At 50.7% G+C, this 27,473-nt stretch overlaps 1 protein-coding gene across 1 annotated transcript in view; it reads right to left on the bottom strand.

Annotated features, from left to right (window-relative positions):
* The window catches only part of LOC147082213 (NACHT, LRR and PYD domains-containing protein 3-like), a 278,082-nt gene that overhangs the window by 226,862 nt on the left and 23,747 nt on the right, over window positions 1-27,473 (bottom strand). The window contains exon 3 of the mRNA XM_085980396.1: window positions 3,146-3,241. Coding sequence (XP_085836522.1) covers window positions 3,146-3,241 — 96 coding nt within the window. The remainder of the gene's footprint in view (window positions 1-3,145; window positions 3,242-27,473) is intronic.

The raw sequence follows: 27,473 nt of genomic DNA, 5'->3' as shown, positions 1-27,473 counted from the left end.
ACATGCTCCAACACTGGGAATGTTGACTTGTCCCCGTTTCTTCTATAGATACTAGATCACATCTCATGTTTCTGAATGTTTGGAATGATTTGTTCACTCACACACAACTCAATACATGCTCCAACACTGGGAATGTTGACTTGTCCCCGTTTCTTCTATAGATACTAGATCACATTTCATGTTTCTGAATGTTTGGAATGATTTGTTCACTCACACACAACTCAATACTCGCTCCAACACTGGGAATGTTGACTTGTCCCAGTTTCCTCTACAGATACTAGATCACATCTCATGTTTCTGAATGTTTGGAATGATTTGTTCACTCACACACACAACTCAATACTCGCTCCAACACTGGGAATGTTGACTTGTCCCCGTTTCTTCTATAGATACTAGATCACATCTCATGTTTCTGAATGTTTGGAATGATTTGCACACTCACACACACAATACTAGCTCCAACACTGGGAATGTTGACTTGTCCCCGTTTCTTCTATAGATACTAGATCACATCTCATGTTTCTGAATGTTTGGAATGATTTGTTCACTCACACACAACTCAATACTCGCTCCAACACTGGGAATGTTGACTTGTCCCCGTTTCTTCTATAGATACTAGATCACATCTCATGTTTCTGAATGTTTGGAATGGTTTGTTCACTCACACACAACTCAATACTAGCTCCAACACTGGGAATGTTGACTTGTCCCCGTTTCCTCTATAGATACGAGATCACATTTCATGTTTCTGAATGTTTGGAATGATTTGTTCACTCACACACAACTCAATACTCGCTCCAACACTGGGAATGTTGACTTGTCCCCGTTTCTTCTATAGATACCACATCACATCTCATGTTTCTGAATGTTTGGAATGATTTGTTCACTCACACACAACTCAATACTTGCTCCAACACTGGGAATGTTGACTTGTCCCCGTTTCTTCTTTCGATACTAGATCACATCTCATGTTTTTAATGTTTGGAATGGTTTGTTCACTCACACACAACTCAATACTAGCTCCAACACTGGGAATGTTGACTTGTCCCCGTTTCCTCTATAGATACTGGATCACATCTCATGTTTCTGAATGTTTGGAATGATTTGTTCACTCACACACAACTCAATACTCGCTCCAACACTGGGAATGTTGACTTGTCCCCGTTTCTTCTATAGATACTAGATCACATTTCATGTTTCTGAATGTTTGGAATGACTTGTTCACTCACACACAACTCAATACTCGCTCCAACACTGGGAATGTTGACTTGTCCCCGTTTCTTCTATAGATACTAGATCACATCTCATGTTTCTGAATGTTTGGAATGATTTGTTCACACACACACACAACTCAATACTAGCTCCAACACTGGGAATGTTGACTTGTCCCCGTTTCCTCTATAGATACTGGATCACATCTCATGTTTCTGAATGTTTGGAATGATTTGTTCACTCACACACAACTCAATACTCGCTCCAACACTGGGAATGTTGACTTGTCCCCGGTTCTTTTAATAAACAAATGAATTTGTCTCACTATTTCAAATCCTCTTTCCTTTTTCTTGCTAATACCTTTTTCACTATTTCTTAAATCTTCTGTTTCAACTCCAGCATTTTTATTAATTCCGCTCTCTAGTCTGAGATCCGGATATTTCCCACTCTCCAGTCACATCCCGATACCCTCCCACTGCTCCATTCACCTTTTCTGTAAAACCATTAATGTTGGTCGGTACAGATCGCGGCCGTCCCTTCCAACTGAACTCACCCTCGTGCCCCAAGAACGTGAACACTTCCCTCCTGCTCCAGCCCTCAGCCACACATTGACTAGCCTCATATTACCCGTCTTAAGCAGCTCAGTGCAAAACAATCCGGAGATCAACAGCTTGAGGCCTGGTTTCTTAGTTTAGTGCCTCAGTCTCAATAGTCCCTCTATAAATGTATTTCTATCCGTGTTACTGGCTCTGACCATTGGCTATTTTCTGCTCTCCTTTCCTGCCCAGAGGTGGTCCCACCAGTCAAGGATGTTCTTCCCTCAGCACCAGGGAGGTAACTAACCATTCAGGACCTGCTCAGGGCTACAGAAGAGGTTGTTTATTCCCCCGACTATACAATCTGACACCAGTCCCGCTCTCCTATTCCTGGGCCCCACCTGCCTCTCACTCTCGCCCCGCTGGGTGGCCTCCTGCTCTCTGGGGCCACACTGTTTGCTCAAGAATATGGTCCGGAGTCACTGTCTCTCTCCACCTTACAGTCCCCAATACCAGGTATCTATTGGACAGTTCCAGTACTCAGGGGCTCCCTCCACCTGTGACTGTGATCCTCAGTCACTGTCTCTCTCCACCTTACAGTCCCCAATACCAGGTATCTATTGGACAGTTCCAGTACTCAGGGGCTCCTCCACCTGTGACTGTGATCCTCAGTCACTGTCTCTCTCCACCTTACAGTCTCCAATACCAGGTATCTATTGGACAGTTCCAGTACTCAGGGGCTCCCTCCACCTGTGACTGTGATCCTCTGAGTCACTGTCTCTCTCCACCTTACAGTCTCCAATACCAGGTATCTATTGGACAGTTCCAGTACTCAGGGGCTCCCTCCACCTGTGACTGTGATCCTCTGAGTCACTGTCTCTCTCCACCTTACAGTCCCCAATACCAGGTATCTATTGGACAGTTTCAGTACTCAGGGGCTTCCTCCACCTGTGACTGCGATCCTCTGAGTCACTGTCTCTCTCCACCTTACAGTCCCCAATACCAGGTATCTATTGGACAGTTCCAGTACTCAGGGGCTCCCTCCACCTGTGACTGTGATCCTCAGTCACTGTCTCTCTCCACCTTACAGTCCCCAATACCAGGTATCTATTGGACAGTTCCAGTACTCAGGGGCTCCCTCCACCTGTGACTGTGATCCTCAGTCACTGTCTCTCTCCACCTTACAGACCCCAATACCAGGTATCTATTGGACAGTTCCAGTACTCAGGGGCTCCCTCCACCTGTGACTGCGGTGTCCCTCTAGATGGTCACTCACTTCCCTCTTTGTACACAGCCCCTGTCCTGTTCCCTCGACCTGTGAGAGCTGAAGGTTCAGGCAATAGATCTGGACCTTTTGTCGGGGCAGAAGTTGTATTTAAAGAGTTTTGTGAGCCTACCTGTGTCCATTCTCATTCTTCTTGAAGATGTTGGATCTTCTCCCCTGTCTGGACCTTCAGCCATGGTGGTGACAGGCGTTCCCAGGTTCTGATGCTCTGTAACAAATATAGCATTAATGGAGGGCTAGACAGAAATATTAATGAGAAGGAGAACGTTGCCTTGTTAACATGATATCAAGTCCCTCCTCCCCCATCAGTACAGCAGCTGGTAGCTCTGGGATCTCAGAAAACACCATGAATGTACAACTGGTGGATGTGACTGCTGTTTTACAATCAGAATCCTCCATTTGTGTTTGAGCCCGCACACGTGCGTCCATTGAAACTATCAATCAGCGGCCTTTCCTTTCCCCACTGTGGAAATGCAAAAGCGATTCAGTTAATTCAGTACCAGTTTGAGTCTTTGTAAAATTCAGTACTTTGCTGTTTCACTAACGCTGCCACTAGTGGAATAAACACACAACAGCAACAGAGGGGCAAGGAGAATGTGTGAGAAATGATTAGTGGTAACATAATAGGGAACACTAACGCCTTTTATAAACATATAGTGAAAGAATAGTCCAAGGAAAGGTGGGGCCGATTAAGGACCAAAAAGGCAACCATCTTGTGGAAGCAGAGGGCGTGGCTGAGGTACTAAATTAACACTTTGCATCCGTATTCACTAAAGGAGAGGATGCTGCCAATCGTACAGTAAAGGAGGAGGTGGTAGAGAAATTGGACGATGAACTAAAACGGTTGGCAGGGCTCAAAGTAGAAATGTCACCCGCTCTGCCACAATCTTCCAATCCTTGGATATGGGAAAGGTGCCAGAGGACTGGAGGGCTGCAAACATTACTTCCCTGATCAATAAAGGAGAGTGTGATGAACCAACTAACTACAGGCGACTCAGCTTAACATCGGTGTTGAGGAAACTCCTCGGGACAACATTTCCGAAACAAAATTAACTGTCACTTGGAAGAACAGACAAAATGGATTTTTTGTAAAGGCAAATCAAACCTGGCTGACTTGAATGAGCTAATGGATGAAATTGGTTCTTTACCCTAACACACGGAACAGCCATGGGGACCAAATTCGCACCCCAATATGCCAACATCTTCATGCACAAGTTCGAGCAAGACTTCTTCACTGCACAGGACCTCCAACCAATGCTATACACCAGATACATAGATGACATTTTCTTCCTATGGACCCATGGCGGAGAATCACTGAAAAGACGACACGATAACATCAACAAGTTCCATCCCACCATCAAACTCACCATGGACTACTCCTCAGAATCGGTTTCATTCTTGGACACACTAATCTCCATCAAAGACGGACACCTCAGCACTTCACTCTCCTGCAAGCCCACGGACAACCTCATGATGCTCCACTTCTCCAGCTTCCACCCTAACCACGTTAAAGAAGCCATCCCCTATGGACAAGCCGTGCAAATACACAGGATCTGCTCAGGCGAGGAGGAATGCGATGGACACCTACAGACGCTGAAAGATGCCCTCGTAAGAATGGGATATGGCACTCAACTTGTCGATTGACAGTTCCGACGGGCCACAGCGAAAAATCGCATAGACCTCCTCAGAAGACAAACACGGGACACAACCAACAGAGTACCCTTCGTCGTCCAATACTTCCCCAGAGCAGAGAAACTACGCCATGTTCTTCGCAGCCTTCAACATGTCATCAATGACGATGAACACCTCGCTAAGGCCATCCCCACGCCTCCACTACTCGCCTTCAAACAGCCGCCTAACCTCAAACAGACCATCGTTCGCAGCAAATTACCCAGCTTTCAGGAGAACAGCGACCACGACACCACACAACCCTGCCACGGCAGCCTCTGCAAGACATGCCAGATCATCAACACAGATACCATCATCACACGTGAGGACACCACCCACCAGGTACATGGTACATACTCATGTGACTCGGCCAACGTTGTCTACCTCATACGTTGCAGGAAAGGATGCCCCGGAGCATGGTACATTGGCGAGACCATGCAGACACTGCGACAACGGATGAACGGACACTGCACAACAATCGCCAGGCAGGAGTGTTCCCTCCCAGTTGGGGAACACGTCAGCAGTCAAGGACATTCAGCCTCCGATCTTCGGGTAAGCATTCTCCAAGGCGGCCTTCGAGACACACAACAACGCAAAATCGTCGAGCAGGAACTGATAGCCAAGTTCCGCACTCATGAGGACGGCCTCAACCGGGATCTTGGGTTCATGTCACACTACATGTAACCCCACATGATGTAGGGTCATCCAGACTCGAGTCGTCGTTGGCTTGTTCCCTCTACACAGATGCAGCCGGACCTGCTGCGATTTCCAGCAAAAAAAGTCTTTTGTCTGTTTTTTGTTTTTCATACAGACCCCAGCATCTGCAACATTTGACCCCTTGTGACCCCACCTCATTGTTCTTTGATGTAATGTTTTCCTGACTGACCTGTTTGGACACCATTCACACCTTTGATCGCTGTGATTCTCTCTATGCCGAGGTGTGATAAATGGCAGTTAGAAAGATTACCTGTAATCATCTGGCATTATTCTCTGACTATATAAGCTGTGTCTATATGCATCTCTCCACTTCACCTGACGAAGGAGCAGTGCGCCGAAAGCTTGTGATTTCAAATAAAGCTGTTGGACTATAACCTGGTGTTGTGTGACTTCTTACAACAAAATTGGAGCCAATGATATTAAAGGAGCAGTGGCAGCGTGGATACTAAATTGGTGAAGGGACAGAAAACAGACAGTAGTTGTGAACCGATATTGTTCACACTGGAGGGAAGTTTACAGTGTCCCCAGGGGGCGGGATTAGGACCACTGCTCTTTGATTTATTTCAGTGACATGGACTTAGGTATACAGGGCATAGTTTAAAAGTTTGTCGATGACACGAATCTCGGAAAAGTCGTAAACCATGAGGACAGCAGAAGACTTCAGGAGGAAATAGAGACACTGGTGAAATGGGCAGACACATGGCAGGTGAAATTTAATGCAGAGAAGTGTGAAATGCTGCATTTTTGAAGGAAGAATGAGGCGATGCAATTTAAACCAACTGGTACAATTTAAAGGGGTTGCAGGAACAGTAAAACTTGGGGGTATAGATACAGAAATCTTTGATGGTGACAGGACAGGATGATAAGGCTTTTAGAAACTTATATGGGAGCATTGGCTTTACAATTAGAGGCACAGGAACATCGGAACAGGAGTAGGCCACTCATTCACTCCAGCTTGTTCCTCCATTCAATTCGATCATGACTGAGCTGTATCTTAACTCCATCTCCCCGCCTTGGTTCCATATCCCTAAATACCATTGCCTAACACAAATCTATCAATGACAGTTCCGTCATTTTCAATTGACCGAACCTCAACAGCTTCTTGAGGGCGAGTGTTCCAGATTTCCACTACACTGTGTCTGAAGAAATGCTTTGTAACATCACCCCTGAACGGCCTCGCTCTGCGGTTAAGGTTACGTGGACCCCTCGTTCTCTCTGCCCATCCACAGTTCCTAACTTCTAACATCACCCCTGAACGGCCTCGCTCTGCGGTTAAGGTTACGTGGACCCCTCGTTCTCTCTGCCCATCCACAGTTCCTAACTTCTAACATCACCCCTGAACGGCCTCGCTCTGCGGTTAAGGTTACGTGGACCCCTCATTCTCTCTGCCCATCCACAGTTCCTAACTTCTAACATCACCCCTGAACGGCCTCGCTCTGCGGTTAAGGTTACGTGGACCCCTCGTTCTCTCTGCCCATCCACAGTTCCTAACTTCTAACCATTTAGAACATTCTCTGATCGATTCTTTTTAGGTCCAACGTGAATGAGCTCATTTCTTTCTGAAGTGAGGGGAGTGCGACAAACTCGCTCAATCCACTCCAGGAGGGTGGGTTCTCCGGCGTTCTGAATGTTATTTAATATTGGTGTCACGAGTCTAACGCCCTCGAACGTCTATGTGGACGCGGTGTCAAGATGTAATGAGAGTGGGAGGAGGCTCCCGTGGAGTATAAACACAGCATAGACCACTAGAGCCGAATGGACTGTTTCTCTGCTGCAGTTTCGATGTAAATCTAATCTGCCCCGAACTGTCACAAACTCCAATCTCTGTGACTGTGACCATGGTGTGTAACCCTTCCTTGTCCAGTCAATATAGTCTCATCTGGCATCCTTTTCCATGTCATGGCCTCCATTGTCCATCCCATAAAACTGTTCTTTAATTCGCTAATGGCATCTGGCATCGCTGGCAAGGCCAGCATTTATTGCCCATCCCTAGTTGTCCTCGAGAAGGTGGTGGTGAGCCACCTTCTTGAACCGCTGCAGTCCGTGTGGTGAAGGTACTCCCACAGTGCTGTCAGGGAGGGCGTTCCAGGATTTTGACCCAGTGATGATGAAGGATTGGCGATATACTTCCAAGTCAGGTAGGTGTGTGACTCGGAGGGGAACTTGGAGGTGGTGGTATTCCCATACACCTGCTGCCCTTGTCCTGCTAGGTGGGAGAGGTTGCGGGTTTGGGAGGTGCTGCCGAAGAAGCCTTGGCGAGTTGCTGCAGTGCATCTTGTAGATGGTACACACTACAGCCACGGTACGCCGATGGTGGAGGGAGTGAATGTTTAAGGTGGTGGACGGGGTGCCAATCAATAGGCTGCTTTGTCCTGGATGGTGTCGAGCTTCTTGAGTGTTGTTGGAGCTGCACTCATCCAGGCAAGTGGAGAATATTCCATCACACTCCTGACTTGTGCCTTGTAGATGGTGGAAAGGCTTTGGGGAGTCAGAAGGTGAGACACGCGCCACAGAATTCCTAGCCTCTGACCTGCTCTTGTTGCCACAGTATTTATGTGGCTAGTCCAGTTAAGTTTCTGGTCAATGCTAACCCCCAGGATGTTGATGGTGGGGGATTCGGTGATGAAAATGCCATTGAATGTCAAGGGGAGGCGGTTAGACTCTTGCTTGTTGGAGATAATCATTGCCTGGCACTTGTGTGGTGCGAACATTACCTGCCACTTATCAGCCCAGACCTGAACGTCAGCCAGGTCTTGTTGCATGCGGGCATGGACTGCTTCATTGTCTGAGGAGTTGTGAATGGCGCTGAACACACTGCAGTCATCAGCGAACATCCCCATTTCTGACCTTATGTTGGAGGGAAGGACGTTGATGAACCAGCTGAAGATGGTTGGGCCTAGGACACTGCCCTAGGGAACTCCTGCCTCGATGTCCTGGGGCTGTGATGATTGACCTCCAACCACCACAGCCATCTTCCTTTGTGCTAGGTATGACTCCAGCCAGTGGTGAGTTTTCCCCCTGATTCCCATTTACTTCAGTTTTACTAGGGCTCCTTGATGCCACAGTTGGTCAAATGCTGCCTTGATGTCAAGGGCAGTCACTCTCACCTCACCTCTGGAATTCAGCTCCTTTGTCCATGTTTGGACCAAGGTTGTAATGAGGTCGGGAGCCAAGTGGTCCTGGTGGAACCCAAACTTGGCATCATTGAGCAGGTTATTGGTGAGTAAGTGCCGCTTGATAGCACTGTCGACGACACCATCCATCACTTTGCTGATCATTGAGGGTAGACTGATGGGGCGGTAATTGGCCAGGTTGGATTTGTCCTGCTTTTTGTGGACAGGACATACCTGGGCAGTTTTCCACATTGTCGGATAGATGCCAGTGTTGTAGCTGTACTGGAACAGCTTGGCTAGAGGCGTGACTAGTTCTGGAGCACAAGTCTTCAGCACGATAGCTGGGATGTTGTCGGGGCCCATATCCTTTGCTGTATCCAGTGCAGTCAGCCATTTCTTGATATCATGTGCAAACAGTATGTTTAAATCTGAGACACTGATTGGGACAGGGAGGGAACAGAATTCCTGGCAGGGGCCAAAGACCATGTCTTTGGTCTTCGCAATGTTTAATTGGAGAAATGTGTAGCTCATCACAGATGGACGTCGGACAAGCAGCGTGAGAAAGCAGAGTCAGTGGAGGGTTCGAGAGAGCTGGTGGAGATGTGGAGCAGAGTGTCGTCAGGGTACATGTGAAAGCTGACCACTTGTCTTCGGCTGTCTCCAAGGGGTAGCACGTAGATGAGAAATAGGAGGGGGCGAGGATAGATCCATGGGGAACTCCAGAGGGAACAGTGCGGGAGCGGGAAGAGAAGCCATTGATGGAGATTCTCTGGCTACGACTGGATGGGTAAAAGTGGAGCCAAGTGAGGACAGACCCACTGAGCTGGACAACGGGGGTGAGGCGTTGGAGGATGTCGTGCTCGACCGTGTCAAAGACGGCAGAGGTCGAGAAGAATGAGGAGGGATGGTTTACCATGGTCACAGTCTCATAATGTGACGACTGGGACTTTGGTTGCTGCCATTTCAGTGCTGTGGCAGGAGCAGAAACCCGATTGGAGAGATTCAAACATGAGGCTGTGAAAAAGATGGGCAGAAATTCGGGAGGCGGCAAAACATTGAGGAAAGGGAGGCTGGAGATGGAGATGCTCCTGCCTGACTCTTCACCCACGTGTCAAACGGGACGAGTCTCTGATCAAACCCTCCTCTGTGAAATACACAAACCTTATTTGTGATTCAATGTTATAGAAACAGTTAAATTCATTTCACTTTTACAGAATATTCCACGGACTCTGGCTGGGCGACTGGAATCTCCCAGTTCCACCGGAGCAGTTTGCTTGTATCAGGCTACAGAGTTAGAGCAAAGCTTCTGATGTTCTCTTTATACCAAACTGTCTCAGAAAATGCAGCATCGTCACCTCCTGTGTTACATGGAATTAACAGCAGAGAAACAAGCTATTCAGCCCAAGTGGTCTGTGGCACTTTATGGTCCACACGAGCCTGCTGCCAGCGCTCTTCATCTACCCCCATCAGCATAACCTGAGATTCCTTTCTCCCTCATGCATTTATCAAACATCCCATTCAATCCACCTTTTATTTGCAGTGAGGCTCAGCAACATGGAACTTACCTTCTGACCGATCCTGTACAATTCAAGTGATGCTGATCCTCCGTCCCCCCACGGCCACCCCCCCCCCTCAAACTGGCTCAGCCCTCTGCCACCTCACTGGCCCAGATACCCGCCCCCTCCACTGGGCCAGGCCCCCGCCGCCCCCTCCAGCCCAGCACTCCGCACCCTCCCCGCCACACTGGCCTTGGCCGCCGCACCCCACACCCACTGGCACAGCTCCACGCCCTAATGAAAAAGTAATGGATAGCATTAGATTGAAAGAAGAAGCTTATAATGTTGCAAAGAATAATAGTAAGCCTGAGGATTGGGAGAGTTTCAGAAACCAGCAAAGAGTGACCAAAAAATTAATAAGGGTAAAAAATAGAATGAGAAAAGTAGCAAGAAATATAAAAGCAGATAGTAAGAGCCTCCACAAGTATGTAAAAAGGAAGAGAGTAGTAAAAGTAAATGTTGGTCTCCGAGAGGCTGAGACAGGAGAAATTATTATGGGGAATAAGGAAATGGCAGAAACGTTAAAACAAATATGTTGCATTTGTCTTCACAGTTAGCTCTGATGAAGTGGAATCTGTATGGGTAGAATTGAGAAATACCGAGGGGCAGAAAACATTCGTGGGAGTGGTATATAAACCTCCAAACAGCAAGGCAGAGGTTGGGGATGGCATTAAAAGGATGCCACTGTCTGATCTCACTGGGCCCATCCTCCCCGGGTTACACACTGTCTGATCTCACTGGGCCCATCCTCCCCGGGTTACACACTGTCTGATCTCACTGGGCCCATCCTCCCCGGGTTACACACTGTCTGATCTCACTGGGCCCATCCTCCCCGGGTTACACACTGTCTGATCTCACTGGGCCCATCCTCCCCGGGTTACACACTGTCTGATCTCACTGGGCCCATCCTCCCCGGGTTACACACTGTCTGATCTCACTGGGCCCATCCTCCCTGGGTTACACACTGTCTGATCACACTGGGCCCATCCTCCCCGGGTTACACACTGTCTGATCTCACTGGGCCCATCCTCCCCGGGTTACACACTGTCTGATCTCACTGGGCCCATCCTCCCCGGGTTACACACTGTCTGATCTCACTGGGCCCATCCTCCCCGGGTTACACACTGTCTGATCTCACGGGGCCCATCCTCCCCGGGTTACACACTGTCTGATCTCACTGGGCCCATCCCCCCCGGGTTACACACTGTCTGATCTCACTGGGCCCATCCTCCCCGGGTTACACACTGTCTGATCTCACTGGGCCCATCCTCCCCGGGTTACACACTGTCTGATCTCACTGGGCCCATCCTCCCCGGGTTACACACTGTCTGATCTCACGGGGCCCATCCTCCCCGGGTTACACACTGTCTGATCTCACGGGGCCCATCCTCCCCGGGTTACACACTGTCTGATCTCACTGGGCCCATCCTCCCCGAGTTACACACTGTCTGATCTCACTGGGCCCATCCTCCCCGGGTTACACACTGTCTGATCTCACTGGGCCCATCCTCCCCGGGTTACACACTGAGCTCACTGGACCCATCCTCCCCTGGTTACACACTGTCTGATCTCACTGGGCCCATCCTCCCCGGGTTACACACTGTCTGATCTCACTGGGCCCATCCTCCCCGGGTTACACACTGTCTGATCTCACTGTAACAGTCCTTCCACTTTTACACACTGTCAGCTCACTGGGGACCGGCACACAGCAATCCCCACCCAATGCACATCCTCTGATCAGCCATGTATCGACACTGCACCTGCACCGGGGAGCAAAGGAGAGACACCGCCCCTGTGCCTGCTCAGGAGAGCAAGGGAGCGAGAATTTTTCACCACAGCCGCCCCAGAGGAAGGAGGACCACTCATGATCATAGTAACAGTAGAAGGACATTCAGCCCCTGCAACATATTCCATCATTTAGTAAGTCATGACTAATCTGTCTTAACTCCATGGCCCTGACTTGGTTTTGTAACCAGTAATGCCCAGCCAACGTCTCTTAAGTTTTTCCGCCATCCAAACGGAACTTGAGAAGTACCAGGAAAAAAATTGCTGGTTATAGGGAAAAGGCGGGGGATTGAGCTGAAGTTCTCAGAGCCGGCACGGGCTCGAGAGGCCGAATGGCCTCCTCCTGTCCCGTGACGATGATTCTATCACCCATTAACGGCCAAGCTCTAATCTGAAGTTTATGCTTTGTTGTTCTGGACTTCCGCACCAGTGGCAAAACAGTTTTCCCCATCTATCCTATCAAAACCTTTCATCATATTAAACACCTCAATTAGATCACTGCTTGATCATCGAAATTCAAGGGAATCCTAGCCAATCTTTGCAACCTGTGAAGGACAGGACCTGGTGGGAGCAGGGTCAGAGCAGAGCAGTTAAAAGGAGCAGGCCCGAGCGGCTGGAGCCCGAGACTGTTGTGTCCGTGTACAATAAGACACAGACTGCGGAGAACAGTACAACAGGTGTTTACTCAACATGGCTCACACTGCAACTGATCTGTAGAGATTACTACTCAGTGCTATATACAGGTGTGGTCACTGCCGGTACTGCAGTATACATGAGCTGTAAAACATAGTTCCCCCCTTAAAGGTATATACATGACAGAGACTGGAAGGAGCAGGTCTGGTGGGAGCACAGCGAGAGTGGGGCAGTTATAAGGAGCAGGCCCGAGGGGCAGGAGACCAGGACCGGAAGGAGCAGGTCTGGTGGGTGCACAGCGAGAGTGGGGCAGTTATAAGGAGCAGGCCCGAGGGGCAGGAGCCCAGGACCGGAAGGAGCAGGTCTGGTGGGGGCACAGCGAGAGTGGAGCAGTTATAAGGAGCAGGCCCGAGGGGCAGGAGCCCAGGACTGGAAGGAGCAGGTCTGGTGGGAGCACAGCGAGAGTGGAGCAGTTATAAGGAGCAGGCCCGAGGGGCAGGAGCCCAGGACCGGAAGGAGCAGGTCTGGTGGGGGCACAGCGAGAGTGGGGCAGTTATAAGGAGCAGGCCCGAGGGGCAGGAGACCAGGACCGGAAGGAGCAGGTCTGGTGGGTGCACAGCGAGAGTGGAGCAGTTATAAGGAGCAGGCCCGAGGGGCAGGAGCCCAGGACCGGAAGGAGCAGGTCTGGTGGGGGCACAGCAAGAGTGGGGCAGTTATAAGGAGCAGGCCCGAGGGGCAGGAGCCCAGGACTGGAAGGAGCAGGTCTGGTGGGAGCACAGCGAGAGTGGAGCAGTTATAAGGAGCAGGCCCGAGGGGCAGGAGCCCAGGACTGGTAGGAGCAGGTCTGGTGGGAGCACAGCGAGAGTGGAGCAGTTATAAGGAGCAGGCCCGAGGGGCAGGAGCCCAGGACCGGAAGGAGCAGGTCTGGTGGGAGCACAGCGAGAGTGGAGCAGTTATAAGGAGCAGGCCCGAGGGGCAGGAGCCCAGGACCGGAAGGAGCAGGTCTGGTGGGAGCACAGCGAGAGTGGGGCAGTTATAAGGAGCAGGCCCGAGGGGCAGGAGCCCAGGACCGGAAGGAGCAGGTCTGGTGGGGGCACAGCGAGAGTGGAGCAGTTATAAGGAGCAGGCCCGAGGGGCAGGAGCCCAGGACTGGAAGGAGCAGGTCTGGTGGGAGCACAGCGAGAGTGGAGCAGTTATAAGGAGCAGGCCCGAGGGGCAGGAGCCCAGGACAGGAAGGAGCAGGTCTGGTGGGAGCACAGCGAGAGTGGAGCAGTTATAAGGAGCAGGCCCGAGGGGCAGGAGCCCAGGACCGGAAGGAGCAGGTCTGGTGGGGGCACAGCGAGAGTGGGGCAGTTAGAAGGAGCAGGCCCGAGGGGCAGGAGCCCAGGACCGGAAGGAGCAGGTCTGGTGGGAGCACAGCGAGAGTGGAGCAGTTATAAGGAGCAGGCCCGAGGGGCTGGAGCCCAGGACTGGAAGGAGCAGGTCTGGTGGGAGCACAGCGAGAGTGGAGCAGTTATAAGGAGCAGGCCCGAGGGGCAGGAGCCCAGGACCGGAAGGAGCAGGTCTGGTGGGAGCACAGCGAGAGTGGGGCAGTTAAAAGGAGCAGGCCCGAGGGGCAGGAGCCCAGGACTGGAAGGAGCAGATCTGGTGGGGGCACAGCGAGAGTGGGGCAGTTATAAGGAGCAGGCCCGAGGGGCAGGAGCCCAGGACTGGAAGGAGCAGGTCTGGTGGGAGCACAGCGAGAGTGGGGCAGTTATAAGGAGCAGGCCCGAGGGGCAGGAGCCCAGGACCGGAAGGAGCAGGTCTGGTGGGGGCACAGCGAGAGTGGGGCAGTTATAAGGAGCAGGCCCGAGGGGCAGGAGCCCAGGATCGGAAGGAGCAGGTCTGGTGGGAGCACAGCGAGAGTGGAGCAGTTGTAAGGAGCAGGCCTGAGGGGCAGGAGCCCAGGACCGGAAGGAGCAGGTCTGGTGGGAGCACAGCGAGAGTGGGGCAGTTATAAGGAGCAGGCCCGAGGGGCAGGAGCCCAGGACCGGAAGGAGCAGGTCTGGTGGGAGCACAGCGAGAGTGGGGCAGTTAAAAGGAGCAGGCCCGAGGGGCAGGAGCCCAGGACCGGAAGGAGCAGGTCTGGTGGGAGCACAGCGAGAGTGGAGCAGTTATAAGGAGCAGGCCCGAGGGGCAGGAGCCCAGGACTGGAAGGAGCAGGTCTGGTGGGAGCACAGCGAGAGTGGAGCAGTTATAAGGAGCAGGCCCGAGGGGCAGGAGCCCAGGACAGGAAGGAGCAGGTCTGGTGGGAGCACAGCGAGAGTGGGGCAGTTAAAAGGAGCAGGCCCGAGGGGCAGGAGCCCAGGACCGGAAGGAGCAGGTCTGGTGGGAGCACAGCGAGAGTGGGGCAGTTAAAAGGAGCAGGCCCGAGGGGCAGGAGCCCAGGACCGGAAGGAGCAGGTCTGGTGGGAGCACAGCGAGAGTGGAGCAGTTATAAGGAGCAGGCCCGAGGGGCAGGAGCCCAGGACCGGAAGGAGCAGGTCTGGTGGGAGCACAGCGAGAGTGGGGCAGTTATAAGGAGCAGGCCCGAGGGGCAGGAGCCCAGGACCGGAAGGAGCAGGTCTGGTGGGAGCACAGCGAGAGTGGGGCAGTTATAAGGAGCAGGCCCGAGGGGCAGGAGCCCAGGACCGGAAGGAGCAGGTCTGGTGGGAGCACAGCGAGAGTGGAGCAGTTATAAGGAGCAGGCCCGAGGGGCAGGAGCCCAGGACCGGAAGGAGCAGGTCTGGTGGGAGCACAGCGAGAGTGGAGCAGTTATAAGGAGCAGGCCCGAGGGGCAGGAGCCCAGGACCGGAAGGAGCAGGTCTGGTGGGAGCACAGCGAGAGTGGGGCAGTTATAAGGAGCAGGCCCGAGGGGCAGGAGCCCAGGACCGGAAGGAGGTCTGGTGGGAGCACAGCGAGAGTGGGGCAGTTATAAGGAGCAGGCCCGAGGGGCAGGAGCCCAGGACAGGAAGGAGCAGGTCTGGTGGGAGCACAGCGAGAGTGGAGCAGTTATAAGGAGCAGGCCCGAGGGGCAGGAGCCCAGGACCGGAAGGAGCAGGTCTGGTGGGGGCACAGCGAGAGTGGAGCAGTTATAAGGAGCAGGCCCGAGGGGCAGGAGCCCAGGACCGGAAGGAGCAGGTCTGGTGGGAGCACAGCGAGAGTGGGGCAGTTATAAGGAGCAGGCCCGAGGGGCAGGAGCCCAGGACCGGAAGGAGCAGGTCTGGTGGGAGCACAGCGAGAGTGGGGCAGTTATAAGGAGCAGGCCCGAGGGGCAGGAGCCCAGGACCGGAAGGAGCAGGTCTGGTGGGGGCACAGCGAGAGTGGAGCAGTTATAAGGAGCAGGCCCGAGGGGCAGGAGCCCAGGACCGGAAGGAGCAGGTCTGGTGGGAGCACAGTGAGAGTGGGGCAGTTATAAGGAGCAGGCCCAAGGGGCAGGAGCCCAGGACCGGAAGGAGCAGGTCTGGTGGGAGCACAGCGAGAGTGGGGCAGTTATAAGGAGCAGGCCCGAGGGGCAGGAGCCCAGGACTGGAAGGAGCAGGTCTGGTGGGGGCACAGCGAGAGTGGGGCAGTTATAAGGAGCAGGCCCGAGGGGCAGGAGCCCAGGACTGGAAGGAGCAGGTCTGGTGGGGGCACAGCGAGAGTGGGGCAGTTATAAGGAGCAGGCCCGAGGGGCAGGAGCCCAGGACCGGAAGGAGCAGGTCTGGTGGGAGCACAGCGAGAGTGGGGCAGTTATAAGGAGCAGGCCCGAGGGGCAGGAGCCCAGGACTGGAAGGAGCAGGTCTGGTGGGAGCACAGCGAGAGTGGGGCAGTTATAAGGAGCAGGCCCGAGGGGCAGGAGCCCAGGACTGGAAGGAGCAGGTCTGGTGGGAGCACAGCGAGAGTGGGGCAGTTATAAGGAGCAGGCCCGAGGGGCAGGAGCCCAGGACCGGAAGGAGCAGGTCTGGTGGGAGCACAGCGAGAGTGGGGCAGTTATAAGGAGCAGGCCCGAGGGGCAGGAGCCCAGGACCGGAAGGAGCAGGTCTGGTGGGAGCACAGCGAGAGTGGGGCAGTTATAAGGAGCAGGCCCGAGGGGCAGGAGCCCAGGACCGGAAGGAGCAGGTCTGGTGGGAGCACAGCGAGAGTGGGGCAGTTATAAGGAGCAGGCCCGAGGGGCAGGAGCCCAGGACTGGAAGGAGCAGGTCTGGTGGGGGCACAGCGAGAGTGGAGCAGTTATAAGGAGCAGGCCCGAGGGGCAGGAGCCCAGGACCGGAAGGAGCAGGTCTGGTGGGAGCACAGCGAGAGTGGGGCAGTTATAAGGAGCAGGCCCAAGGGGCAGGAGCCCAGGACTGGAAGGAGCAGGTCTGGTGGGGGCACAGCGAGAGTGGAGCAGTTATAAGGAGCAGGCCCGAGGGGCAGGAGCCCAGGACTGGAAGGAGCAGGTCTGGTGGGAGCACAGCGAGAGTGGGGCAGTTATAAGGAGCAGGCCCGAGGGGCAGGAGCCCAGGACTGGAAGGAGCAGGTCTGGTGGGAGCACAGCGAGAGTGGGGCAGTTATAAGGAGCAGGCCCGAGGGGCAGGAGCTCAACAGAAGCAGTTTTTGTAAAAGTGACGTCAGAGCAAAAAATAGTGGCGCCCGCACAAGCGAAGGAGCTGATTGGCGAGTATATTTTTTAATGTTTAAAAGCTTATTTCTGCCAAGTTAGTTAATAGCCAATTAAATAGATGGAAGGAGCGGATTGGTGAGTAGCTGGCAAGTATTTTATGTTAAGTTTTAACTTTAGTTCTTAGTCTATTAAATAGAGGCATGGCAGGGCATTTCAGTCCCGTGGAGTGCACATCCTGTGCCATGTGGGAAGTCCTGGATGATTCGCGTAGCCTGGACGACCACCTGTGCAGGAAGGGTCACCAGTTACAGCAACTCGAGCTCCGGGTTTTGGAGTTTGAGCGGCGGCTGGATTCACTGCAGTGCATACACGAGGTTGAGAGTTACGTGGATAGCACGTTTCTAGAGGTGGTCATCTCACATCTCAAGAGTGCGCAGGCAGAGAATGAACGGGTTACCGCCAGGCAGAAGAGGAGCACCAGGCAGGTAGTTCAGGAGTCCCCAGTGTGCATCGTGCTCTCTAACCAGTATTCTGTTCTGAGTAGTAGTGAGGGCCATGGTTCCTCTGTGGAGTGTAGCCAGAGTCATGTCCATTGCACCAAGGGTGGTTCAGATGCACAGGGGTGGAGCAAAAAGTGTGGAGGGGATTCGAAAGTTAGGGGATCAGACAGGTGTTTCTACAGCCATAGACGTGACTCCAGGATGCTATGTTGCCTCTCTGGTGCCAGGGACAAGGATGTCACTGAGCAGCTGCAGGTAACTCTGAGGGGGGAGGGTGAACAGCCAGAGGTCGTTGTCCATATCGGTACCAACGACAGACAGAAAGAGGGATGAGGTGCTGCAGGCAGAATTTAGGGAGCTAGGAGAGAGATTAAGCAGGACCTCAAAGGTAGTAATCTCTGGTAGCAATCTCTGGTTTACTCCCGGTGCCACATTCTAGTGAGTACAGGAATAGAAGGATAGTGTAGTGTATGTACCTTTAAGAGAGAACTACTTTTACAGCTCCTGTATACTGTAGTACCGGCAGTGACCACACCTGTATATAAGCCTTGAGCAGGCATCTGTACTGTTAGTCTTTAGACTACCCTCATCCAGTAAACACCTGTTGATTGTTAATCTGCAGTCTCCGTCTATTTATTGAAGAACACCATACTTTAGATTCACGGATTTAACAGTGGCGACGAGGTCGATTCGAATCTACCTGCAACTCTGCATTTCCTCCCAGGGATTCACTCCTGTGGAAGAAAGTCGAGGCCAGAAGCACGGGCGTCAACCACGAGCAACTGCCCAGTCATCCGGCAGAGAGTGAACATCGCAGGGGAGGCTGTTGAGAGCTGGGCTTGGTTCTCCACCCACGACGATCCAGCAACAGGCTGGCAACAGGTACAGCGCAGACCCTTCCCGGACAGCGGCGGCTGGAGCCGACCGATGGCACAGAAAAGGCCGAGCAGCGTCGACGGGGTAAGAGAGAAGGTAAAGCGCACAGGGCACAGCCGGGGTTCAGGACCGAGCGGCGGCAACGAGAGAGAGGCGCACAGGAGAACGCGCAGAGCGCAGCCAGGGCTCAAGGGCTGAGCAGCGTCCGCGGGGAAAGAAAGGAAGCGCGGGAGACGCCATTTGAGCCACAGAGAAGGAAGCGCGCGGGAGACGCCATTTTTGAAGCCGCAGCGGAGAAGGGGGGCGAGCGCGGGAAGAAAGGAAAGCGCAGGAGACGCCATTTTGAGCCAGCGGAGAAGAAGGGAGAGCGCGGGAGACGCCATTTTAGCCAATCTAACCACACCCAGGGATGCGGAAGAGTGGCAGTGTCACAGCGTTCGACAATGAAGTCGAAGATTGGGCGACATATGTGGAACACATTGAGGTGTACTGCAAGGCGAATGAAGTGCCAGATGCCAGGAAAGCACTGGTTTTGTTGAATTCCATGGGTGCAAAAACGTATGGCTTACTGCGAAACCTAGTAACCCAAGAGAAGCCAGTGGATAAGGATTTCGAAAGCATAGTGGAAATCCTACAGGACCACTTAAACCCCACACCGCTGCTGATAGCAGAAAGATTTAAGTTCCACAAAAGGAACCAGCATAAAGACGAAAGTAATGCTGAGTATTTAACGGAACTGCACAAGCTATCGAAATACTGCCAGTTTGGAATGGGACTAGCAGATACTTTAAGGGACAAGTTTGTGTGTGGGCTTCAAAGTGAAGGAACCCAGAAACGGCTTCTATCAGAAAAGGATCTTATGCTGGACAAGGCTTTCAGCATGGCAGTATCACACGAAGCAGCCGCACGGGGCACTGCAGAGATACAACGGAGACCGCAAGAATATGACACCAATGAAATGTCATATGGAGTAGGGAAGAGTTATCGCTGCGGCAGAGCAACACACGACCAGAAGGATTGTTGGTTCAAGGACCAAGTGTGCAGGCAGTGTGGAAAAGCAGGACACATAGCAAGAGTCTGTAGGTCAGGGAAGAAAACCAGCAGCAAGAAATCTCCACAGGAGAAGTACAAAAAGGTACATAAGGTGACGGAGAGTAGTTCAGACGAACAGAAAAGTGATAGACTCCGGAAGCAAGGAGCTGGGTTGTCTGAAACTACATAATGTAATCAAAATGGAGGATCACCAGACTATCTGGGTCACGCTCAAGATAGACGGAGTCCAAGTGAAAATGGAATTGGACACAGGATCAGCCCTAACAGTCATAAACCGAAGGGACTACAAGCGGCTATTCTCACATATACCCTTGAGAGATACAGAGATTGTCTTGAAGACGTACACGGGGCAAAAAGTCTACCCCAAAGGAAAAATAAGGGTGAACGTGATATACAACGGCCAGGAAATACCAAAAATGGACCTATATGTATTGCCAGATGGAGGACCACCACTACTAGGACGTGAATGGATCCGGAAAATACAATTAGATTGGCAGTCCATACAGGCACTGATGGTAGAGGCCAAAAAGGATGATGACGTCACACCTGGACGACTGTCCAAAATGCTAACTGACGCACAAGAAGTGTTCCAGGAGGGACTCGGAACATTAAAAGGCATAACAGCGATGATTAAAAGAGAGGAAAATGCAAGGCCAAAGTTTTTTTTTTTTTTTTTTTTTAAGGCCAGACTGGTGCCTTATGCGATCCGCCCAGCCGTCGAAGCAGAGCTGGAAGGGTTAGAACGTTCAGGAGTACTGTCCAAAGTGGACTGGAGCGAGTGGGCTACACCCATCGTTCCTGTAATGAAGAGGTCGTTGAGTAATGCGCCTGGGGAACCAAAGAAGGTTCGCATCTGTGGGGACTTTAAGGTGACAGTGAACCCAGTCCTTCACACCGTACAATATCCACTTCCGCGGATTGAAGATATTTTCGCCTCGCTATCTGGAGGAAAACGCTTCACTAAGATTGATCTGGCCCAGGCGTACCTGCAAATGGAGGTAGAAAAGCCTCAAAACAATACCTCACGATCAACACTCACAAAGGTCTCTACCAATACAACCGGCTGGTGTTCGGGGTAGCATCGGCTCTGGCCATTTGGCAAAGGGCAATGGATCAAGTCCTGCAAGGGATTCCAGGGACCCAGTGTTATTTGGACGACATCCTGGTCACGGGCAAAAATGACAGTGATCACCTCGCCAACCTGGAGAAGGTGCTCACTAGATTGAAGGAATATGGGCTACGAGCTAATCGCCACAAGTGCGAGTTTTTCCAGAAGCAGATCTTGTATTGTGGCCACGTTATTGATGAAGAGGGGTTACATAAGTCCCCTGAAAAGATTGAGGCAGTAGTCAAGGCTCCAGCACCGGAAAATGTGTCACAACTGAGGTCGTTCCTCGGGCTGGTGAACTACTACCATAAGCTCTTGCCGAATTGGTCTACAGTACTACACCCACTGAACACTACTGCAAACGGGGGTACCATGGAAGTGGAATGATGAATGTAAACGAGCTTTCCAGAAGTGCAAAGAATTGATCACATCAAAAGAGGTGTTGGCCCATTTCAACCCAGCACTACCAATTTGGTTGACGTGTGATGCATCACCCTATGGTATTGGAGCGGTGCTGTCGCACAAATTACCAGACGGGTTGGAGGGGCCAGTAGCCTTTGCGTCTCGGTCACTAACCTCAGCCGAGCGCAACTACACCCAGATTGACAGGGAGGCCCTCAGCCTAGTGTGGGGAGTAAAAAAGTTCAACCACTATCTGCATGGGCAGAAGTTCACCTTGCTGACTGACCACCAACCACTTGTCTCCATCTTTAATCCAAAGAAGGGCGTTCCGGTGATGACTGCGCAACGGCTACAAAGATGGTCCCTTTTTCTAGGGGCGAACCAATATGAAATAGAGTATAAGGGCACGAAACAGCATGGAAACGCTGATGGGCTATCACGCCTGCCACTACCTACTGCGGAGAAGCACCAGCAGTGGACCCTGTCGAAATATTCTATTCGTCGATAGAACGCTTGCCAGTGACTAACGCGGATATAGAGAAGGAGACCCGAAATGATCCGACACTGTCCCGGGTATCTGATTTGACGGTGAAGGGATGGCCAACACATGGTGGCTCACTGTTGCCAGCATTCTCATCCAGCAGAGAACAGCCGTCAGTATGCCAGGGGACAGTGATGTGTGGATCCCGAGTGGTAATTCCACCCAAGTTAAGGGAGAGAGTGCTCAATGAGCTTCACGAAGGCCATCTGGGAGGGGTGAAAATGAAAAGCCTTGCTAGGGCTTATGTGTGGTGGCCGGGGATCGATCAACAAATCGAGGACGTAACAAAGAGCTGCTCAGGATGCCAGAAGGTCCAAAATGCACCACCACATGCCCCTCTACACCCATGGGAGTGGCCCTCCTCTCCATGGCAACGGGTGCATATTGATTTTGCTGGTCCATTCATGGACTCAATGTTCTTAATAGCAGTGGATGCACACTCGAAATGGCCTGAGGTGATCAAAATGTCCTCCACCACTACGGAGAAAACGATTGCAGTCCTACGGACCATATTTGCCAGGAACGGCTTGCCAGAGCAGATTTGCTCTGATAACGGACCACAGTTTGTGTCCGAAGAGTTTCGGAAATTTATGAGAAGGAATGGGGTAAGGCATTACACATCCGCCCCGTATCATCCAGCCACAAATGGATTGGCTGAGAGGTTCGTACAAACCTTTAAAAAGGCAGTAAGGGCCATGTGCGATGATGACATTCCACTACAGCATAAGTTGGACAATTTCCTGTTAGCCTACAGAAATGCGACACATGCAGTTACCAACCAGACCCCGGCCATGATGTTCTTTAACTGAAGGTTGAGATCTCATCTGGATTTGCTCAGACCAAATGTGCGAAGAAATGTTGAGAATAAGCAATTCCAGCACATCAATGAGAAGCTGACAAGGAGCTTCAATGTAGGACAACCAGTCTTGGCCCGCGACTACCGAACAGAGAAATGGCAACCCGGAATGATATGCACACAGCAGGGGCCACTAATGTACACAGTGGATGTCGGGGAGAACATTGTGAGACGCCATGGCGACCAGATCCTAGAGTCACAGGAACGAGTCAACCCCATGTCTTGCGTACCTGGGGATGAACCCGACATACCAGTAGCATCTACCCCAGAAACAGTAGCAGCGGAAACTGATGAACTAACCGACGACAGGGGGCCAGAATCGCCTCCGCACCAAGAGCAAGACACTCAGGAAAGGCGCTATCCAGAAAGGATCAGGAAGCCGCCCCAAAGACTGAATCTATAAATGGACTATTTCAGTTAATGTGCATGTTAAAGTGTTAACTGTTATTTGAATGTTTTGGTACTGTTAATCTAAAAGGGGAGGTATTGTAGTGTATGTACCTTTAAGAGAGAACTACTTTTACAGCTCCTGTATACTGTAGTACCGGCAGTGACCACACCTGTATATAAGCCTTGAGCAGGCATCTGTACTGTTAGTCTTTAGACTACCCTCATCCAGTAAACACCTGTTGATTGTTAATCTGCAGTCTCCGTCTATTTATTGAAGAACACCATACTTTAGATTCACGGATTTAACAGATAGAACAGATAAATTAAAGCACATGGGATTGGGGGTAAGGTACTGACTTGTATAGAAAACTGTTTGGCAGACAGGAAGTAAAGAGTTGGAATAACCGGTTCTTTTTCCGAGAGGAAGGCAGTGACTAGTGGGGTACCGCAGGGATCGATGCTCGGACCCCAGCTATTCACAATATATATTAATGATGATTTAGATAGGACCCCAGCTATTCACAATATATATTAATGATGATCTAGATAGGACCCCAGCTATTCACAATATATATTAATGATGATCTAGATAGGACCCCAGCTATTCACAATATATATTAATGATGATCTAGATAGGACCCCAGCTATTCACAATATATATTAGTGATGATCTAGACGAGGGAACTAGATGTAATATCTCCAAGTTTGCAGATGACACAAAGCTGGGTGGGCGTGTGTGCTGCGAAGAGGATGCAGAGAAACTCCAGTACGATTTGGACAGGTTGGGTGATTGGGCAGATGCATGGCAGATGCAGTATAATGTGGATAAAGCTGAGGTTATCCACTTTGGTGGCAAAAACAGGAAGGCAGAAGTGCAACGAAAACTGGGTGTCCTTGTGCACCAGTCGCTGAAGGTAAGCATGCAGGTGCAGCAGGCGGTTAAGAAGGCAAATGGTATGTTGGCCTTCGTAGCGAGAGGATTCGAGTACAAGAGCAAGGATGTCTTGCTGCAGTTGTACAGGGCCTTGGTGAGACCACACCTTGAGTATTGTGTGCAGTTTTTTCACCTTATCTGAGGAAGGATGTTCTTGCCATGGAAGGAGTGCAGCGAAGATTCACCAGACTGATACCTGGGATGGCAGGAATGACGTATGAGGAGAGATTGGGTCAATTGGGCTTATACTCGCTGGAGTTTAGAAGAATGAGAGGGGATCTCATTGAAACTTATAACATTCTTACTGGACTAGACAGACTAGATGCAGGAAGGCTGTTCCCGATGGCGGGGGAGTCCAGAACCATACAAACGATATAGGTAAAAAACGGGATGAGGTCCTAAAAGCTGAATATAGGGAGTTTGGAGGTAAATTAAAAAAATAGGACCTCAAAAGGTAGTAATCTCAGGATAGCTACCAGTGGCACGTGCTAGTCAGCATAGAAATAGAAGAATATTTCAGATGAATACGTAGCTAGAGGAATGGTGCCAGGGGGAGGGATTCAAATTCCTGAGCCATTGGAACCGGTTCTGGGGGGAGGAGGGACCAGTTCCACCGGGACGGTTTGCACCTGGGCAGGGCCCGATGTCCTAGGGGGAGTGTTTGCTAGTGCTCTGGGGGAGGGTTTAAACTAAAATGGCAAGGGGTTGGGAACCTGAGCAGGGGGACAGAGGAACGGGAAACAAGGATAAAAGCAAAAGATAGGAAGGAGAAAAACAAAAGTTGCAGTCAGAGAATTCAACGGTTTAAATCAAACATGGCCACAGTAAATAATAATTCTGTTAGGTCTATGAGCGTTAAAAAAACAAGCCTGAAGGGTTTGTGTTTTAATGCAAGGAGCATTCGTAATAAAGTGGATGAATTAGCTATGCAAATAGAGGTAAACAAATATGATTTGATTGGGATTACGTAAACATGGCTCCAGGGTGGCGAAGGCTGGGAACTCAACATCCAGGGGTATTCAATATTCAGGAAAGATAGGCAAAAAGGAAAGGGAGGTGGGGTAGCATTACTGGTTAAGGAAGGGATTAACACAATTGTAAGGAAGGATATCAGCTCTGATTATGTGGAATCTGTATGGGTAGAACTGAGAAATACCAAGGGGCAGAAGACGTTAATGGGAGTGGTATATAGACCTCCAAACAGTAATGCGGAGGTTGGGGATGGCATTAAAAGGGAAATTAGAGAAGCGTGCAAAAAGGGCACAGCAGTCATCATGGGTGACTTTAATCTACATATAGATTGGGCTAATCAAATTAGTAACAATACTGTGGAGGAGGAATTCCTGGAGTGTATACGGGATGGTTTCCTGGACCAATATGTCGACGAACCAACCAGAGATCAGGCCATCTTAGACTGGGTATTATGTAACGAGAAATGATTAATTAGCAATCTTGTTGTACGAGGCCCCTTGGGTCGGAGCGATCAAAATATGATCAAATTCTTCATTAAGATGGAGAATGAAGTAGTTGACTCAGACTAGGGTCCTGAGTTTAATTAAAGGAAACTACGATGGTCTGAGGCATGAATTGGGTAGGATTGATTGGGGAATGTCACTCAAAGGGTTGATGGTGGATAGGCAATGGCAAACATTCAAAGACCGAATGGATGAACTACAGAATTTGTTCATCCCAGTTTGGCTAAAAAATAAAACAAAAAAGGAGAATCAACCGTGGGTAACAAGGGAAATTAGGGATAGCATAAGATCCAAGGAGAGGACATATAAATTGGCCAGAAAAAGCAGTAAACCTGAGGATTGGGAGCAGTTTAGGATTCAACAAAGGAGGACAAAGGGATTAATTAAGAAAGGGAAAATAGAATATGAGAGTAAGCTTGCAGGGAACATAAAAACTGACTGTAAAAGCTTTTATAGATATGTGAAGAGAAAAAGATCGGTGAAGTCAAGCGTAGGTCCCTTGCAGTCAGAATCGGGGGAATTTATAATGGGAAACCAGGAAATAGCAGACCAATTAAATACATATTTTGGTTCTGTCTTCACAAAGGAGGACACAAATAACCTCCCAGAGATGTCAGGGAACATAGTGTCTGATGAAAGGGAGGAACTGAAAGAAATCAGTATTTGTAGGGAAATGGTGTTAGGGAAATTGATTGGATTGAAGGCCGATAAATCCCCAGGTCCTGATAAGCTACATCCTAGGGTAATAAGGGAGTGTCCCTAGATATAGTAGATGCATTGCTCATCAACTTCCAACATTCGATGGAATCTGGAACAGTTCCCATGGATTGGAGGGTAGCTAATGTTACCCCACTATTCAAAAAAGGTGGTAGAGAGAAAACGGGGAATTACAAACCGGTAAGCTTGATATCGGTAGTGGGGAAAATGCTAGAGTCCATTATAAAAGATGTAATAGCAGAGCACTTGGAAAGCAGTGACAGGATCGGACAAAGTCAACATGGATTTACAAAAGGTAAATGGTGCTTGACTAATCTACTGGAATTTTTTGAGGATATAACTACTAAAAGAGATAAGGGAGAACTAGTGGATGTGGTGTATTTGGACTTTCAGAAGGCTTTCAAGAAGGTCCCACATAAGCGATTAGCATGTAAAATTAAGGCACATGCGATTGGGGGCAAGATATTGACTTGGATAGAGAACTGGTAGGCAGACAGGAAGCAAAGAGTTGGAATAAACGGTTCTTTTTCCGAGTGGCAGGCAGTGACTAGTGGGGTATAGCAGGGATCTGTCCTTGGGCCCCCAGTTATTCACAATACATATTAATGATCTAGACAAGGGAACTAGATGTAATATCTCCAAATTTGCAGACGACACAAAGCTGGGTGGGTGTGTGTGCGCTGAGGAGGATGCCGAGAAACTACAGGATAATTTGGACAGTTTGGGTGATTGGGCAGAAGCATGGCAGATGCAATATAATGTAAATAAATGTGAGGTTATCCACTTTGGTGGCAAAAACAGGAAGGCAGATTATCTGAATGGCAATAGATTGGGAGAAGGGGAAGTGCAACGAGACCTGGGTGCCCTTGTGCACCAGTCGCTGAAGGTAAGCATGCAGGTGCAGCAGGCGGTTAAGAAGGCAAATGGTATGTTGGCCTTCATAGCGAGAGGGTTTGAGTACAGGAACAAGGATGCCTTGCTGCAGTTGTACAGGGCCTTGGTGAGACCACATCTGGAGTATTGTGTGCAGTTTTGGTCACCTTCTGAGGAAGGTTATTCTTGCCATGGGAGGAGTTCAGAGACGATTCACCAGGCTGATACCTGGGATGGCATTAATGACGTATGAGGAGAGATTGGGTCGATTGGGCTTGCACTCGCTGGAGTTTAGAAGAATGAGAGGGGATGTCATTGAAACTTATAAAATTCTGGCAGGACTGGACAGGCTAGATGCAGGGAGGATGTTCCCGATGGTCGGGGAATCCAGAACCAGTGGTCACAGTCTAAGGATAAGGGGTAAGCCATTTAGGACAGAGATGAGGAGGAATTTCTTCACCCAGAGAGTGGTGAACCTATAGAATTCTCTACCACAGAGGGCGGTGGAGGCTAATTCATTAAATATATTCAAGAAGGAGTTGGATATATTTCTTAAGGCTAAAGGGATCAAGGGATATGGGGAGAAGGCAGGGACAGGGTACCGAATTAGAATGATCAGCCATGAACGCATTGAATGGCG

Source organism: Somniosus microcephalus, unplaced genomic scaffold (genome assembly GCF_052327205.1).
Source record: "Somniosus microcephalus isolate GS21.2 unplaced genomic scaffold, FLI_Smic_1.0 scaffold143, whole genome shotgun sequence".
NCBI classification, from domain to species: domain Eukaryota; kingdom Metazoa; phylum Chordata; class Chondrichthyes; order Squaliformes; family Somniosidae; genus Somniosus; species Somniosus microcephalus.
The sequence above is the reverse complement of the archived record's forward strand: the minus strand, read 5'-3'. Positions and strand labels throughout refer to the sequence as shown.